The sequence below is a fragment of the Perognathus longimembris genome, chromosome 13 (genome assembly GCF_023159225.1).
Source record: "Perognathus longimembris pacificus isolate PPM17 chromosome 13, ASM2315922v1, whole genome shotgun sequence".
Classification (NCBI taxonomy): Eukaryota; Metazoa; Chordata; class Mammalia; order Rodentia; family Heteromyidae; genus Perognathus; species Perognathus longimembris.
Window position 1 is genome coordinate 53,888,412 of NC_063173.1, and position 19,559 is coordinate 53,907,970.

The 19,559-nt window shown below is 40.8% G+C and overlaps 1 protein-coding gene across 2 annotated transcripts; it reads left to right on the forward strand.

The window, feature by feature from the left end:
• Positions 1-240: 240 nt before the first annotated feature.
• On the forward strand, positions 241-12,017 carry Ms4a2 (membrane spanning 4-domains A2). 2 transcript variants are annotated; one of them, XM_048360219.1, is made up of 8 exons: positions 241-381; positions 4,653-4,723; positions 6,350-6,473; positions 6,928-7,062; positions 8,211-8,267; positions 10,602-10,757; positions 11,079-11,177; positions 11,508-12,017. In XM_048360219.1, exons 2-8 carry the CDS (start codon positions 4,662-4,664, stop codon positions 11,604-11,606), a joined length of 732 nt encoding a protein of 243 aa, XP_048216176.1. In that variant the 5' UTR covers positions 241-381; positions 4,653-4,661; the 3' UTR covers positions 11,607-12,017. The 2 variants fall into 2 exon arrangements, with proteins under 2 accessions (XP_048216176.1, XP_048216175.1); XM_048360218.1 differs by lacking the exon at positions 241-381 and adding an exon at positions 2,182-2,653.
• Positions 12,018-19,559: the final 7,542 nt, after the last annotated feature.

Here is a 19,559-nt window from a genome sequence, read left to right on the forward strand (position 1 = left end):
CCATTTTATTGTATTTGTGACATAAATTTTGAATTAGGACCTTTAAACATATAACTTATCAAATTAAATATACTATAATTCAATATATATAACTACACATCAACATACATACACTTATGCTGGATTTTATGTTATGTTCTTCAACTGTATATATTCTCATTTTTAATAGATTTGATGATTCTTAAAAAGCACCGTTTAAGCATTTTATAAAATGTGCCTTCAGTGTCATTGTGGCTGGTACTGTCTCTTGCTTAGGCTACCTAATAACATACTGTTATTTTCACATGCTGGCACTAGATGGCTTACACTACAGAACTCTATTTTTTCAGTAGTTGTGAGGCTGGAAGTCAAGGTTGAAGCAGCAGCAAGGTTTAGTTTCCGGTGAGGCTTCTTTTTGGCCTCAATGCTATGTGTGGGGTGGGGGTGGGGAATGTATGGGACCCTAAGGCCTGGGGGCGGGGGGTGGGGTTGGAAAGGGGTTGTGGTTGGCTGCAGAAGACTTGATTGATGGCGCTTAGAGAATGGATGAGGCCAGCAGAAATCTCTGGCTGTATAATTGCTGAGTGTTTGACCTTCTGTAGCGATCTTGTCAAAAGCCAGGGGTGATTGCCTGCATGTGAACCCTTTTACTGCTCTCTGGTATCTTGGATCTGTTACCCCAGCTACTAATATTATTGATATTTCTGATATCCTGTTATCTACTTCATGGAATGTGCTCTTTAGATCTGTTCCCTTATGTCCCTTAAGGGACAATGGGAGCCTTTAAAAGCAAAGGGTGGGGGGAAACTTCTTCAGTTCAATCATGTCCATTGATCAAACTCCTTCCTCACCCCATGGTGGTATTGGAATATTAATGATTTAATATTAATTATGAGGTATCACTGCATGGGCATTTCTTCCTCTGTTATCTTGGTATCTACTGTTTAGAACCAGCAGGATGGAGACAATGAGCTCTGGGCTCTTTTCCTCTTCCGACTAAGTTAGGAAGTTTAAGGTTCTACTTCCCATTGGTCAAATCTCTATCTTTACAATGTTATTTTAACTTTTCCTCCTTAAAGGCTCTACAAAAAATAATGCAGTCCCATAAGACATCAACATGTAAATTTTATAAAGGGACACAGTTCAGTCCAGAACTAAGTCCAAGTTTTCTAGGAAGTTGAAGAAATTAATGACTGACTCATTTCTTTCATTCAATAAAATTGATATATATATATATATGATTTGTATACATCATACACATACACATATATGATATTGTGTCTGCCCCTCAGCTCTTACTAGGCACACTTTTTTTTTTCTTTTTTTTTTGGCCAGTCCTGAGCCTTGGACTCAGGGCCTGAGCACTGTCCCTGGCTTCTTCCCGCTCAAGGCTAGCACTCTGCCACCTGAGCCACAGCGCCCCTTCTGGCCGTTTTCTATATATGTGGTGCTGGGGAATCGAACCGAGAGCCTCATGTGTAGGAGGCAAGCACTCTTGCCACTAGGCCATATTCCCAGCCCCTAGGCATACTTTTTTCTTTGAAGTAACTTTCTCTATCATTTTCATTAGGCTTCAGGCCTTGCTTGAAGTCTCTCGTCAAGACATAAGAACTAGGGTTTAGCTGCATTGACCTTTTTTTTTTTTTTTTTAATTTACTTTTATTGTCAAGGTTATGCACAGAGGGGTTACAGTTAGGTACATAAGGTAGTGAGTACATTTGTTATCAAACTTGTTACCTCCTCCTGACTATCTAGTGACACAATTACCACCAAAAAGAAAAGGAGATTTTTTTAGTGCCAGGATAGTCTGTACAAATTATTGTACATTTTATGTTTCTAAAAAAATCCTATAAATGAAGGAACAAAACGTTGGTAAGACAATTTGTCTTGTTTTGTAAACAATATATTTTCTCATCTACATTCCCTCCCCACCCCCTTTTTTTTGGCCAGTCCTGGGGCTTGGGAGTTGGGGCCTGAGCACTGTCCCTGGCTTTGTTTTGCTCAAGGCTAGCACTCTACCTACTGAGCCACAGCGCCACTTCTAGCCTTTTCTGTTTATATGGTGCTGAGGAATTGAACCCAGGGCTTCATGCATGCTAGGCAAGCACTCTACCACTAAGTCACATTCCTAGCCCATTTCCCCATTTTTTTTTTTTGAGTCAGCATCTCCCTAAATAGCCAAGGTGGCCTCAAATTCATGATGGTCTTGCCTCAGGTCCCCTTGTGCTGGGATTACAGGCTTGTGTTACCATGCCCGCTATATCTCTTTCCTATTTCTCATGGAACACTGGAAGTTGGTATCACTCTCAGACACTTTCAATCTCTTGCCACATTTATTGAACCCAGAATTTGCTCTGTGTGTGCCTGCACGTGTGTGAGTAGGGAGGAAGGAGGAGGAGGTGGTAGTAGAAGGGCAAGATGAGGAGAGGGTCAGAACCTGTGATTCCTTTGAGAGTATCAGAACATGCTTCCCAAGAGATGGCACTAGCAGAAGGTGTAACTTGCAAAGTCACGCACATTTATTTTAAGCAGATCAAACATATAGTTTGAGAAAACAGTTGTGCATGTGGAATCTGAAAGCATTTTCCGTTTTGAGCTTGAGGAGATCGACTACCTAGTGGTATAACCTAGAGAAGCAATTGGGCTTGTCAAAAGAGGAAGCTAGAGATGAGGAGTGAGTGCAAGGCGTATGCAAAGGCCGTGTGTGCTAGAGGAGGAAAGATATTCATACCATGGTGTGCTGCTATCTCTTCCTTGCAGGCAGAGGTGTGGTTAAAACTTATCTCGATCATTTCCCTCCATGTTTCAATGTCCACTATTGCGAAAGGTAACCAGACGTGGCTGTGGGCACGTAAAGAATGAGGCCAGATGAAGGTGGTGGAAGCAGTTACTGAAGAGCCACTCAAGGTTATGTCTGTGGTGACACTCAAGTATAAGCAATGCAGGCCTGTGAGTGACCCCTGACTCCTTTCGCTATCGGAATGAGCACTTCGGTTTCAGCACATCGCTCAGTCCTGCGCTCCTCCAAGTTTCTCATGGGATTTTATTTCCACCAAGTTCATGTCCGTCAGCGTGCTCATTGTCCTATTCTTTCCCTCACAGAAATCTAAGCTATAGAGCTCCTCTAATGTTTAAGCAGACTATGGAGTCTTTGAGTGTGTGTGTGTCTGTGTGTGTCTGTGTGTGTGTGTGTGTGTGTGTGTGTGCGCGCGCGCGCGCATGCTAGTACTGGGGCTTCAACTCAGGTTCTTGTACTCTTGCTTGACTTTTTTGCTCAAAGCTGATGTACTACCACTTGGGCCACACCTCTACTTCTGAGGTGTTTTTTGTTGTTGTTTGTTTGTGGGTTGTGTTTTTGGTCATTTGGGGTAGGTTTTTTTGTTGTTGTTGTTTTGCCAGTCCTGGGCCTTGGACTCAGGGCCTGGGCACTGTCCCTGGCTTCTTTTTGCTCAAGGCTAGCACTCTACCACTTGAGCCACAATGCCACTTCCACCATTTCCTGTTTATGTGGTGCTGAGGAATTGAGCCCAGGGTTTCACTCTTTTTTTTTTTCCCAGTCCTGGGGCTTGGACTCAGGGCCTCAGCACTGTCCCTGGCTTCTTTTTGCTCAAGGCTAGCACTCTGCCACTTGAGCCACAGTGTCATTTCTGGCCATTTTATATATATATGGTGCTGAGGAATCAAACCCAGGGCTTCATGTATATGAGGCAAGCACTCTTGCCACTAGGCCACATTCCCAGCCCCTGGTTATTTGGAAATAAGAGTCTCACAGACTTTCCTACTCTGGCTGGCTTTAACTGTGATCATCAGATCTCAGCCTCCTGAGTAGTTAGGATTACAGGCATGGGCCACCAGAACCCAGCTAGAGTCCTTGGTATACACATTTCTTAGCCTTCACATGGGAAAAGACAGGGAGAGAAAGACATAATAGAACATAAAGTGAGACAGCTGTAGAGAATAACACTAATGCACATAGAGAGGGTCTCAGCCTTGATCCTGTGTATGGAGCCAAGTATTCCTTTCCCGGTTGGTGGGGTGGGGGGGGGGGGGAGAAGGAGATAAGGTTTTTTATTCTTGGGTGCAACTGGAGAACTTAGGATCTAGAAATAGCTGAACTGGGAAACAAGCACAGAAAACTTCAGAAGTATAACACTTTCTGGTCTACAGTCGTCTTCTACCTTCCTGACTCCTGCTAAGATGTTTCCAGTTTAGGTTTCCTAAATCCTGCTGTTCTTCAGTAGACCACTTACCTTGTCTATTTATTCTATCAAGAAAAAAGAAACGACTATCGGGGCTGGGGATATAGCCTAGTGGCAAGAGTGCCTGCCTCGGATACACGAGGCCCTAGGTTCGATTCCCCAGCACCACATATACAGAAAACGGCCAGAAGCGGCGCTGTGGCTCAAGTGGCGGAGTGCTAGCCTTGAGCGGGAAGAAGCCAGGGACAGTGCTCAGGCCCTGAGTCCAAGGCCCAGGACTGGCCAAAAAAAAAAAAAAAAAAAAAGAAAAAAGAAACGACTATTGATCTTAATCAGCTAGGAAACACATGACAAATGGTTGCTGTAGATAACCATCAGTGGTATGAGTCAAGCCATTTTAGCTATCTATCAAGAGTACACTGCAAGCAAAGTCCACCAAGCCTCTGTGTAACAATTTCATCCCTTGCTGCATAGCCTGGGAAAATGAGCACAGAACATAGGAGCAGAGCAGGAGTCACGCTCCCAAACCCACAAGGACCTTCCAGGTAAGCAAAAACTACCATTTTTTTCTATGCCATCATTTATCAGCCCAGAGAAAGGCACAGACAGATGCCAATGTGTGTGAGATTTGTACATTGACTCACCTACTTTGGTTTACATATTGGGTACAAGAAAACTATTTGCTATACTTCCCTAGTCACTTTCTCTTACTGGTGGGAAGATTGTTCACTTGGCTTGTGAACTGGAAGTAGGTTTTCTGACACTAGCAGCTTGTATTTTAGGTATGAAATAAGAGACTATACAACTCATTTGGTTCTCCTAACCCCTTGGTCTGATGTGAGCTGAGGAGTCTTTATTAAAGTGATCTCCTACTTCATTGGTCCTCACAAAGCTTAGCTGTAAGATATCACTCTGAAGATGAAAATAGGAGTTCAGATGCAACTGACACCTCAAAAGCTATTCCTTCACCGGCCTTTGGTGCACATGAAGATAGGTGGACCATTGACAAAATGCAGTCAGAAAAATTTTTATGTTAAAAATGACCATGAAATTACACTAAAGGAGGATACCCTCAGGGAAAGGACCCAAAAGTGTAAGTGCATTTAAAAGACTATTCTTTGGAATGAATTCTAGGAAATGGAAACCTGTTTTGTTGTTGTAGTGGTGGTAGAAACATTTTTTTTCTTTTTTTGTATTTTTTAGGGTGGGGAGCAAAGGAAGGGTACAGAAAGGGAGGGAGGAAGAGTGAATGGGTATAATCACCGTGTTCCATATACACTATGTGGAAAATGAACTATACAACTTGTGGGCTGGGAAACTGGAAGGCGGAAAGGTGACATTGTCCAAAAAAAAAAAAAAAAGAGAGAGAGAGAGAGAAATCTGCTAATTACCTGGACTAATTACTTATGAGAAGGTTACCCTTCTGCACAACACCTTAGTAATAACAAAATTCTATTTAAAATGACAGTGAAAGCCACAGCCAACTTTTCTTTGTCTATTTTTGATTTTACTTATCAACATAGATGACAGGGAGATGATGTTGGGTAACTGTGAAGTAAGAAGACAAATATTTATGGTGTTGGGAGAGACTGGGAAGAATGGTGGAAAGAGTGACACTGATCAAGATGCATTGTATTCACTAATAAGTAAATACCTGGTGTGTTGAAATGAAGAGGATGAAGAATCCAAAACTAAAAAAAGAATAAAAAATATTTGGCATGATTTTTTTTGGCCAGTCCTGGGGCTTGAACTTAGGGCCTGAGCACTGGGCCTGGCTTCTTTTTGCTCAAGGCTAGCACTCTACCACTTGAACCACAGCGCCACTTCTGGCCATTTTCTATATATATGGTGCTGAGGAATTGAACCCAGGGCTTCATGTATAGGAGACAAGCACTCTACCACTAGGCCATATTCCCAGCCCTGGCATGATTTTTGTTCTATCTTTTTTCCATTTAATCCCTTGGATTGTGTTCAAGTCATTTTGTCCAGTGATTTAGCGTTGCTAAGCCTCAGTGTCTCAGTCATGACCCTGAAGATTTCAAATGTAGGACTCATTTTTGTTTTTGTTTCTAAAGTAAGCAAATAAAACTCCCCTTTCAGACAGTTAACACTTTTTTCTTTACAGGAGAGAAATAATTTCCTTATGGCTGAATTTCTGGTAAATTTCACAGTGCCTCTGAAATCGAAGTCTTGGACGTGTCAAGTGAAAAACCGCTACCAAAGAAGCCGGTCTCCCCCCAACCACCACCACAGACATGGCTGACTTTTTTGAAGAGAGAGTTGCAGTTCCTGGGGGTGAGTTGTGTCTTCTAGCCTCGCCTGGAGGTAAAGATTGCTCCAGGAAAGATATCTGTTTCCTGAGTTCATAAGCAAGGAAAGGCCCTCTGCCGTTCTAGGTTGCTTAACACTTGAGACCAGTTGAGCCCTGTTGGGAGGAGAGACACCTGTCCTCCAGGCTAATCCCAAATGAATGGGACACACATGGCAGAAAAGGGCAAAGTATTCCGGACCTCTGATCACTTCCACGGGAAGAAAAATCACTGGTGCCTTCATCACTCATAAATTGGGGTCCACAGGTTATGTTGTAGCTACTGATGCATCCGATCATGCTGGCATTGATTCAGTTTTTGTAGTGGTCTGGACAGTGTACAACACTAAAGCAATTGCTTCCATTTGGTTTCAATGGTAAGGAAATTAATGTGATCTAAGGAAAATGGGTTCTTCACAAATTTTATGTCTTCCCCCACAGGTGATACAAATTCTGATTGGCTTGATATGCCTTTGTTTAGGCATAATTGTCTGTGCTGTACTTGATATATCAGACTTTGAAGAAAAAATATTTTTATCATTTAGAGCAGGATATCCATTCTGGGGAGCTGTATTGGTGAGTATGTATCTGTAGTTACTTTTTCCCTCCCTCCCTCCCTCCCTCCCTCCCTTCCTTCCTTCCTTTCCTTCTTTCTCTTTCTTTTGTGTTTGCTGGTTCTGGGGCTCAAGTCTAGAGCTCTCTCACTTGAGCCACAACTCCACATCACCACTTATCTTGGTACTTAGTTGGAGATAAGAGTCTCATGGACTTTCCTGCCCAGGCTGGATTCAAACTGAGATCCTCAGATCTCAGCCCTCTTGAGTATCTAGGATCACAAGCATGAGCCACTGGCACCCAGCTTCCGTGATTGTTTCTGAAACAAAACTAAACATAGATTTTCTTTTACTCCACTCTAACCAATTACTTATCTCCATATGTTTACATATATTATATATGTGTATATACAAACATTTTACAAACACATATATCTATACATGTATGTATACTCACACACATTTTACAAAGCCTCTAGCCTTCCTTTTCTGCTAGTTATTTGGAAAGTAAAGTCTTATGGATATTTCTTCCTGGGCTGGTTTCAAGTTGAACTCCTCTGGATCAGCTACCTGAGTAGCTGGGATTACAGGTCTGAGCCATTTGTAATCATATTTCATACTGTCATGAGCACTCTGTGATGGTTATCATAGTCTGAAACATATTGGGCTCTGGAGATGTACATCTCCAGAGAGTTGACAGTGTAATCCTGAGGATGCACACACAAACCACTACAGTGCAATGACAGCAGTATTGGAACACCAGTGTTATGCACCAGCTGCTTACCCTTCCCACTCCAGGGGTGACCCAGGGACTTTCAATGTCAATCTTTACCCCAAAGCTAGGTAAAAAGCCAAGAATCTCAATACCCACAGAGGCCCTGATGAGCAAGATGCTACATTCTTCTAAAGATTCTCACATCATTTATATATGCTTGTAATTTTGAGAGATACTTTATAGGAGATAAGAATAAAAACAATGTTCATCTGGGCTGGGAAAATAGCTCAGTGGTAGAGCATCTGCAAGGCCAAAGTTTGATCCTCACCATCATCATTAGTGTCTATAGCTTTATGAAGTACCCCAACTCTTACTTTATATTGGAGGATACAGGAAAAGGAGCACAGTGGAGATTAGATGCCTATTATGTCTTATTCCTTTTTCCTTCTGGCCAGTTTGCTGTTTCTGGATTGTTGTCAATCGTATCTGAAAAGAAGAAGGCAGTGAATCTGGTGAGTTGTTTATCCTTAGAAGGTAGCAATTATGTCACTTTAAGAACCTTAAGGGAGGGGCTGGGAATATGGGGCCTAGTGGTAAGGTGCTTGCTCCGCATACATGAAGCCCTAGGTTCGATTCCTCAGCATCACATATATAGAAAAAAATCCAGAAGTGGTGCTATGGCTCAAGTGGTAGAGTGCTAGCCTTGAGCAAAAAGAAGCTCAGGGACAGTGCTCAGGCCCTGAGTTCAAGCCCCGGGACTGGCAAAAAAAAAGCCTTAAGGGAGACCTGTTTCCAACTGCCATATGCAGTAACTGGAGTTGTGATCTTTTTTTCAATCTATTTGTGCTGGAAGTCTTTTGGTAATAATACTTAGATATAATCATTAGAAATATCAGTTGGGTCATTTAGCACATGTTTAAATTCTTTGACACCAGTTTGAAAAACTCCCATGTAGGTGTTGTCCTATTTAAGTCTTTAAATATAGTCAGGTAATCGAGTAAATTAATTTCAAAATAAGAAAACTATCTAGGCCACTGTGTGCGTGTGCATGGGCATGTGCATGTGTGTGCATGTACTTGTGTGTGTGTGTGAGTGTAAGCCAAGCCAGTACTGTCATTTGAAGGGCCATTTGTTCTTTAAAAAAAAATATTGTCAAGGTGATGTACAGAGGGGTTACAGTTACATACATAAGGTAGTGAGTACATTTCTTGTCAAACTGTAACCTCCTCTCTCATTTTTCTCCCACTTTCCCTCCTCCCCAATCCCTGCCCCAGCCTCAATTTGTAGTTAGTTTACTACAGGTTGTCTTGTAAGTATTGCTGTTGCACTGGTTCGACGTTTACCCTTTGTCTCACCATTTTCCATTTGTTCTTGCTTTGCTTTTGCTCAAGGATAACAATCTAGCACTTGAACCACACCTTCATTTCCTACTTTTTACTGGATCATTGGATAACAGATTCTTGGGTTTATCTACCCAGATTGGCTTTGAACTGTGATCCTTATATCTCAGTTTCCTAAGTAGCTAGGCAGGAGGCAATAGCATTTGCTGACCATTCATATTTGTTGAGGTTTGTTTTTCTGATTTGGTGCTGGAGATTGAACTCAGGGCTTTGGGCCTGCTTTAAGAACATGCTCTACAACTGAACTGCAGCCCCAGCCCTTGTATTCTCAATGCAGTCCTAGCAAGAAAGTAATACTGCTTCTCAGTGCAGTTCTAGCTAGAAAGTAAGAGCTGCTTAGGAAGCAGTATGTTCTTCCTCCCCCCCCTTTATTGTCAAAGTGAAGTACAGAGGAGTCACAGTTTCATATGTAAGGCAGTGAGCACATTTCTTGTTCAACTTGTTACCTCTTCTCTCATTTCCCCCTCCCCCATCCCCCTTTTCCTCTCCCCTCCCCCCCCCCCGCCCCCATGAGTTGTTCAGTTGGTTTACACCAAATGATTTTACAAATATTGTTTTTGGAATGGTTTGTCTTTTTATCCCTTGTCTCTCGATTTTGATATTCCCTTTCCCTTCCCTAGTTGTAATACACATATATACAATATCCAGGGTACTAAGATCAGATACAGTGATAGCTCAGGATAACCACAGGAAGGGGATACAAGAGAAAAAAAGAAAGAAAAAAGGGTATGGTTTCACATAGCATGTTGAAAATAATTACAACAATGATATAACATTTGGTTCAATAACGTGGTGTTCGTTTCACTTAGCATCATCTTATGTGTTCAAAAGGGCATAGCTATTAGGCTCTTGTGATCTTCTGCTATGACTCGCCTAAACCTGTACTTATTATTCCCTATGAGGGAGACCACAGAGTCCTTGTTTCTTTGAGTCTGGCTCACTTCACTTAGTAAAATTTTTTTCAAGTCCTTCCATTTCCTTACAAATGGGGCAATGTCATTCTCTCTGATAGAGGCATAGAATTCTATTATATGTATGTACCACATTTTCCCAATCTGTGAGTATATCTTTGAACTTTTTAAAATTATTAAATATTTTATTATTATTATGAAGGTGATGTTCAGAGGGGTTACCGTTACATAACTCAGGTAATGAGTACATTCCTTTTTGGACATAGTTACTCCTTCCCTTGCTCTCTCCCAGGTTTCCCCTCCCGCCCCCACCCACAAGTTGTACAGTTCATTTTCGACATAGTTCCCACTGAGTACCACGGCTGCATTTGTTCACCCTTTGTCCCTCCCTTTCTGTCCCAAAATTCCCTTTGGATCTAAGAATGTGATCAGTGCAGATTGCTGGAGGTGACCACTTCTGAAATGTCGATCAGAGGATTGATTAAGTGTGCTGGCAGGGGAAGAAGCTGGATTGAGCATTCCTCTTTCTCACTAGGGGAGAGGCAGCCTGGGAGCAAACGCGGTCAGCAGCATTGCGGCAGGAATAGGAATCGTCATTCTGATCCTCAACCTAAGCCACAGCGCAGCTTACATCAGCCAGTGCGAAGACCTTCAAGAAGATGACACCTGCTTTGTGGCTTCTTTTACCATTGTATGTATCTCTTAGGCAAAAGTAGAGTTTCTGGCTACTGTTCAAAGGGGGAATCCTTGTTTTCTTTTTCCATATACATGCAATCTCTTTTTTTGGAAGCCCATTTTATAATGCAATCCAAGAATGTAAGGACCGCCGCCCCTGTCTAAGTTACCTTCCCCAAATGGTCACCTCCTGGTTTTCCCCTGTGGGTGTCACTTTATATGATCAAGTGGCGGGGGATGGGAATGGTAAAATTAGGACTTACTATGAAGAAATATATTTTTGGGATAGCTGCCATATGGATTGTCACTTTGATTGTGATTGGTTGCTTTTCAATAGGAAATTGTGTCTGTGATGCTGTTTCTTACCGTCCTGGGATTTTGCAGTGCTGTGTCCCTCACAATCTATGGAATCGGAGAAGAGTTAGATGGAAATAAGGTAATAAGAAGCATGGTATGAACTTGTGAATGGCTATCTAGAGAATCTGAATTTAAAAATATGGACTAGATTTTCTACAACACTTTTTCGACCCCCAGAAAATTATTCAGACAGCAAAATCACACCAGCATGTCATTGACTGGTAATATTTCATCTGGACTCAGTCGTCCTGGAACTCTGGTTTGTTTTTGTTTTGGAGATGTAGGGGATGTCAAGTATCAGGGAAAAGGGAAGAGGGAGAGAAAGACAAAAGGAGAGCATGTAAGCTTGTAGAACAAGGCTTGTAGAAAGTTCTTGGTGACTTATACAGAATTATTTTTCTCTTATCAGGTTCCAGATGATCGTATTTATGAAGAACTAAACATTTATTCACCAATTTACAGTGAGTTGGAAGAGAAAGGAGAAACATCTTCTCCAGTTGACTCCTAAGAATCATCTTTCCAGAGCATTCTGATTCACAGTGAAGATTTTAGAGAGCCCAGGTTTTTCAATAACTTTTAAGAGGCTGTTGTCAAAATGTCTCTTCTCTTCAGAGTCTACCAGTATTACATTTATGCTCTAGAATGGTGATATTTTTATTTTGTGGATTCTAGTCCCCTATTTCCTCTCTTGTGTATACATATATAGAAACTTAGACACTAAGCTTCTTGTTTTGTATTATAATCTCATACCCATTCCTCTGGGAAGCCCACATGTAAGAAGTGGAGATTTTTACCCATTTACAATTGTGTAAATGGAGAAGAGAAGAAGGAAGATAGCTGAGAGTTGGACTAAATTGACACTGTGAGAGCGTATTTGGTTATTTGTTTCTGTTAGAGTTCTCAACACATACAGTTGTGAATAACAAGCTCCCATCAATTCATACCCACATCCCATATGTGGGATTCTTTACGTGACATAAACTTTTCTCTCTACAGATAGTTTACACTCCCCTTAATGATAATAGCTGTATTTTTAGAATAGTTTTTATGGTGTATGTGTGTGTGTGTGTGTGTGTGTGTGTGTGTGTGTGTGTGTGTGTATGCCTGTATTATGGTTTGAACCCTGGGCATTGCTCAGCTTTTTGTGTTCATGGCTGATGCCTTACCACTTATACCATGTCTCCAGTTCCAGCTTTCTGACTGCTTAATTAAAGATAAGAATCTCAATAATTTACCTGTCCAATCTGGCTTCAAACTTTGATTCTCAGGGGCTGGGAATAGGGCCTAGTGGTAGAGTGCTCGCCTCATATATATGAAACTCTGGGTTCGATTCCTCAGCACCACATATACAGATTAAAGCCAGGAGTGGCACTGTGACTCAAGTGGTAGAGTGCTAGCCCTTGAGCAAAAAGAAGTCAGGAACAGTGCTCAGGCCCTGAGTCTATGCCCTAGGACTGGCAACAAAAACAAAACAAATAAATTTTGATTCTCAGATCTCAGTCTCCTGAGTAGCTAGGAGTATAGGCATAAGCCACTGGAACCTGGTTCAAGAAATAACACTTCATAAAAATCTTTATTGCATGAGTGCATTTACTGACAGGATATAGTCTCCCAGATTGGTGCATAGGTAGAGGGAATTTTTACTATTCAGTTACTCCGTATCTGATGGAATAGATAGGTAAAAATGGAAGATACCATTTATTAAGACTTGTGATGAAAGATGAATAAATTATGAACACCTGAGTTGAATGAATTCAAAAGGAATCAAGAAGACTGATTGCATAAAACATGTAGAAGAATATTCACCAAAGGAAACTGATAGTTTTTTTTTAAGCAAGTTCACTGAAGTTAAGCAATTGTTTGACTAATATGTGTTTGCATATAAGATCAAAGGAAACTACTAGTAATGCTGAAAAAGTGTAGGCATTCCGAAATATGAATGTGGAGAACAGATCATCGTTAGGTTCAGTTTTAGGATTTGATTTTGAGGAGATGAAGGCAAAGTGTTGAAAAGGGCCTGACTCCATCAACCATAAGTTGTAGTAATGAAACAATTTCATGACTGAAGCTTAAAAAAGGTCATTACATGGTGGACATTAACCTCCAAAGGAATTATTTTTTTTTGGTATATATTTTTATTACCTCATATAAAAGTAAGTAGATACATATGATAGATTTCCCATTTTGTTCTAAATAAAATGCCAAAAAAAATGTTATTGTCTTCTCAGAATTCTTGTAAATTTAGAAAATATTTATTTGAAAACATTAAGCAATAAATCCTGTCCATGAGAGGCTTGGTGGGGTTTACTTTTCCAAACTCAAGATACACAAAAGGTACCTATTTCCTAAAACAAATTTCTCTTCTTTCACTTGAAGATTAGAAGATTAGATATGTTCAGCAAAAATTTTGAAGAATTTCTGCCAAGTGAATGCTTCTTAAAGTATTTTTTGAAATGGCTCTAACAATTTCTATATTGAATAGGATTTGTTTTTGAACTTTCCATAATAGAGAGGATGGAGAAGAATATATTTAGTTGATCAGGAACTGTTGAATTTAAATGGCAGACGAGGGAGCAACTACTGCAAATCCTATCACAAGGGTGAAAATAAATGATCCATCACATATCTCCATCCAGAGCTTATGATGATAACTATTTTGAGATAGGAGCAAAGCCAAGGGAAGCTGCAATTGCTGATAACAACAGGGAAAAGTAAAGATAAACCCCACAAAACGTTAAGAATGAGTTAGAAAAATACATGGCAAAACACTAGACCATAAAGAGTTCAAAGTAGATAAAGATTAAACAAAGAGAAAAAAATAACCAACAGAAATTGTGCATGTCCGCTTGTACAAGAGAAAAATCTACAGTGATAAATTGAATCCAGATAGTATGTGGAGATGGGGGAGAGACAATAGCAGCCATGAAAGAATGCAAACGATGCATAGGAATTTCATACAGGGGTATGAGTAGACGAACAAAATATTCCTGCATTATTTAGACAGAGCAGACAATACAAATATTTGCAAAGAGATTTAGACAGAGTTTGGGGGGGGGGATGTGAGCAATAAGACAGACTATTTTAAGTAGAGGAGAGTGAATAAAAATGAAACCAAGCAAACTAGTTTCACTGCTATTCATATTTTTAAAAGAAAGAATATTTAGGTCATATTTTTAAGCTAAGTAGAAAAGGTCTGTGAGGCACTGAAAAAAAAATGATGTGTGGCTCTTTGTTAAGGAAATTCCATCCTGTGCCAAGGAGACAAATGTTTCTCCTACTCCTTCTTTTAGTGTTTTCAGGGTATCAGTTTTTATTTCAAGGTCTTTGATCCATTTGGAATTGATTTTGGTGCAGGGTGATATATAAGGATCTAGTTTTAGTTTGTTGCAGGTGTTGAACCAGTTTTGCCAGCACCATTTGTGAAAGAGGCTACCTTTCTTTCATCCTATTTTTTTAAACTCCTTTATCAAAGATTAAGTAGGCATAGTTCTGTGGGTTCATTTCTGGGTCTTCAATTCTGTTCCATTGGCCTTCAGTCCTGTTCCTGTGCCAATACCAAACTGTTTTTATTACTATAGTTTTAAAATACAGCTTGAAGTTGTATATTGTAATTCCTCCAACACTGTTCTTTCTGCTTGGGATTGTTTTTACTATTCGTGGTCTTTTAGTGTTCCATATGATTTCTGGATTGCTTCCTCTATTTCATTAAAAAAAATGGTGTTGGGATATTAATAGGTATTGCATTGAATTTGTAGATAGCCTTTGGCAATATTGCCATTTTGACTATATTAATCCTCCTACAAATCAAAGAAAGGACGGACAAATGGGACTGCATCAAACTGCAGAGCTTCTGCAGGGCAAAGAACATGGCTCACAAGATAAACAGAAAGCCCACAGATTGGGAAAAGATCTTTACCGGCCATACAACGGACAAAACCCTCACATCTGAAATATATGGATAACTAAAAAAATTAAATTCCTCCAAAACAAAACCGCAAAGAACCAACAGCCCCCTCAACAAGTGGGTTAAAGACTTAAAAAGAGACTTCTCTGATGAGGAAATGAGAATGGCCAAGAGACATATGAAAAAGTGCTCTACATCACTGGCCATAAAAGAAATGCAAATCAAAACAACATTGAGATTCCATCTCACCCCAGTAAGAATGTCCTTTATCAAGAAAACTAACAATAATAAATGTTGGAGGGGATGTGGCCAAAAGGGAACCCTACTCCATTGTTGGTGGGAATGTAAACTGGTTCAGCCACTCTGGAAAATGGTATGGAGATTCCTCAGAAGGCTAAATATAGAGCTCCCCTATGACCCAGCAGCCCCACTTTTGGGCATCTACCCAAAAGACCACAAACAAGAACACACTAAAGCTACCAGCACAACAATGTTCATCGCAGCACAATTTGTCATAGCTAAAATATGGAAACAGCCCAGATGCCCCTTGCTGGGGTCAGCTGTGCCTTTAAGAGGCCACAGCTGGCCTTGACCTGTCCCCTCCCCTCTTCTTCCACCTTTAACAGGAAGAGAAGCCCCCTGCTCCTGGGGCAAGCACGTGTGCAATGGCAAGGGGAACCCCAGAAACCCAATCCTTAGGGGGCTGGGCCTCCACCAACAAGGGAAGTCCCCTGACATCACTTGACAAACAGGTCTCGTGGCCAATCTGTTGTCCCTCTTCTGTGCCCGCCTTTGGGGTATATCTTTGTGGCTTCTCATTTGAATAAAATTAGAATCGTCCCAGAGATGGTCTCCAAGACCCCACCCGCCCGTGTCTTCCTTGGGCTGGCGGGCAAGGGGTTCTTGCGACCACACGCGAACCGAGGCTCACCCGGGGCCCAGCTCCCATGTCTAAACCCTACCGGCCAGGGGGACGTGAGAAATTGATTATGGATCCCACATGGAAGAGATAGATAAGCCCAGGACCCCTCCCCACGTGGATGGGGAGGAGTAGGGCGAAGCCCGGCAGCCCCTCAGTAGATGAATGGATCAGGAAAATGTGGTACATATACACAATGGAATTTTTTTTTCAAATTTTTATTATCAAACTTATGTACAGAGAGGTTACAGTTTCATATGTTAGGCATTGGATACATTTCTTGTACTGTTTGTTACCTCATTCCCCCCACCCTCCTCCCCCTTTCCCTTTCCCCCCATGAGGTGTTCAGTTCCCTTACACCAAACAGTTTTGCAAGTATTGCTTTTGTAGTTGTTTGTCTTTTTTTTACCCTATGTCTCTCGATTTTGGTATTCCCTTTCAATTTCCTACTTCTAATACCAGTATACACGGTTTCCAATATACTCAGATAAGATTACAGAGATAGTGTAGGTACAACCACAGGAAGGTGATACAAGAACATCATCAATAATAGAAGCTACAGATACACATGGGACGTTGAAAGTAGTTACAACTGTGATATAACAATCGTTTCCATAACATGGAGTTCATTTCACTTAGCATCATCTTATGCATTCATAAGGGTATAGCTATTAGGCTCTTGTGATCCTCTGCTGTGACTTGCCTAAACCTGTGCTAATTATTCCCAATAAGGGAGACCATAGAGTCCATGTTTCTTTGGGTCTGGCTCACTTCACTTAGTATAATTTTTTCCAAGTCCTTCCATTTCCTTACAAATGGGGCAATGTCATTCTTTCTGATAGAGGCATAAAATTCCATTGTGTATATGTACCACATTTTCCTGATCCATTCGTCTACTGAGGGGCATCTGGGTTGGTTCCAGATTCTAGCTATGACAAATTGCACTGCGATGAACATTGTTGTGCTGGTGGCTTTACTGTGAATTTGTTTGTGGTCTTTTGGATAGATACCCAAAAGTGGGGCTGCTGGGTCATAGGGGAGCTCTATATTTAGCCTTCTGAGGAATCTCCATACTGCTTGCCAGAGTGGCTGAACCAGTTTATATTCCCACCAACAATGAAGTAGGGTTCCCTTTTGGCCACATCCCCTCCAACAATTGTTATTGTAAGTTTTCTTGATATATGACATTCTTACTGGGGTGAGATGGAATCTCAATGTTGTTTTGATTTGCATTTCTTTTATGGCCAGTGATGTAGAGCACTTTTTCATATGTCTCTTGGCCATTCTCATTTCCTCATCGGAGAAGTCTCTTTGTAAGTCTTTAGCCCACTTGATGAGGGGGCTATTGGTTCTTTGCGGTTTTGTTTTGGAGGAAGGTAATTTTTTTAGTTCTGCATATATTTTAGATATGAGGCCTTTGTCCGTTGAATGGCTGGTAAAGATCTTCTCCCAGTCTGTAGGCTTTCTGTTTATCTTGCAAGCTATGTCCTTTGCCATGCAGAAGCTCTGCAGTTTGATGAAGTCCCATTTGTCCAACCTTTCTTTGATTTGTAGCCTTTCTGGGTCTTTGTTAAGGAAGTTCCATCCTGCGCCAAGGAGCCCAAGTGTTTCTCCTACTCCTTCCTTTAGTGTTTTCAGGGTGTCTGTTTTTTTTTCTTGTTTTGTTTTGTTTTTCAAATTTTTATTATCAAACTGATGTACAGAAAGGTTACAGTTTCATACGTTAGGCACTGGATACATTTCTTGTACAGTTTGTTACCTTGTCCCTCATATCCCCCTCTCTCCTCCCCCTTTCCCTCCCCCCCCCCCCCCCACGGAGGTGTTCAGTTCACTTGATTTCGAGGTCTTTAATCCATTTGGAATTGATTTTGGTGCAGGGTGATATATAAGGATCTAGTTTTAGTTTGTTGCATGTGTTGAGCCAGTTTTGCCAGCACCATTTGTGAAAGAGGCTATCTTTCTTCCAAACTATTGTTTTAGCTCCTTTATCAAAGATTAAGTAGGCGTAGTTCTGTGGGTTCATTTCTGGGTCTTCAGTTCTGTTCCATTGGTCTTCAGGCCTGTTCCGGTGCCAATACCTAGCTGTTTTTATTACTATAGCTTTATAATACAGCTTGAAGTTGGATATTGTAATTCCTCTAGCACTGTTCTTTCTGCTTAGGATTGTTTTTGCTTATCTAGGTTTTTTATTGTTCCATATGAATTTCTGGATTGCTTCCTCTATTTCATTAAAAAATGGTGTTGGGATATTAATGGGTATTGCATTGAATTTGTAGATAGCCTTTGGCAATATTGCCATTTTGATTATATTAATCCTCCCAATCCAGGAGCATGGGAGGTTTTTCATTTCCTTAGTTCTGACTTAATTTTGTTTTTTCAAGCTTTTAAAGTTCTCATCAAAGAGATCTTTCACTTCTTTGGTTAAGGTTATTCCTAGGTATTTTATGTTTTTGGGGGCTATTGCAAAAGGAGTTGCTTTCCTGATTTCAGCCTCAGTCTTCAGGTCGTTAGCATAGAGAAAGTCTGTTGATTTTTGAGGGTTTATTTTATATCCTGCAACTTTGCCAAAGTTTTGGATCAGCTCTAGTAGCTTGGGGGTAGAGTCTATGGGGTTCTTTAGGTATAGGATCATGTCATCTGCCAAGAGAGAAAGTTTAACTTCATCTTTTCCTATTTGGATCCCCTTTATATTTTCTTCTTGCCTAATTGCTCTGGCTAGGAATTCTAGTACTATGTTGAAGAGCAGGGGAGAGAGTGGACATCCCTGCCTTGTTCCTGATTTTAAAGGGAATGGCTTTAGTTTTTCACCATGTAGAGTTATACTTCCTGTTGGTTTGTCATAAACTGCCTTGATTATATTCAGGAATGTTCCCTGGAACCCCAGTTTTTCCAGGGCTTTTAGCATAAATTTGTGCTGTAATTTATCGAACGCTTTTTCCACATCCAGAGATAAAACCATATGGTTCTTTACCTTGCTCCGGTTGATGTGGTGGATTACATTAATTGACTTGCGTATATTAAACCAACTTTGCATCCCTGGGATGAATCCAGTTTGATCGTGGTGTATGATTTTTTGATAACCTGTTGAAGTCGATTGGCCAGAATTTTGTTGAGAATTTTTGCGTTGATGTTCATCAGGGAAATCGGTCTATAGTCCTCTTTCCGTGATGAGTCCCTGCCTGGTTTTGGGATGAGGGTTATACTGGCTTCATAGAATGTGTCTGGTAGTGAATGTTCTCTTTCAATTTCATTGAAGAGTTTGAGAAATATTGGTGTGAGTTCTGTTTTGAAGGCCTTGTAGAATTCTGCAGTGAATCCGTCTGGACCTGGGCTTTTCTTGGATGGGAGATCATTTATTGCGGTTTCTATTTCAATACTGGATATGGGTCTGTTTAGAAGGTTTAAATCTTCATGGTTAAGTTTGGGGAAATGAATTTTTTCTAGGAAATCATCCATTTCTTCCAAGTTCTTGAATTTGTTAGCATAAAGGTTTGCAAAATAGTCCCTTATTATTTTTTGAATTTCGGTTAATTCTGTGGTGATGTTACCTGTTTCATCTCTTATATTGTTTATTTGAGTGTGCTGCCTTCGTTTTTTGGTCAGGTTTGCTAGGGGTCTGTCTATCTTGTTGATTTTTT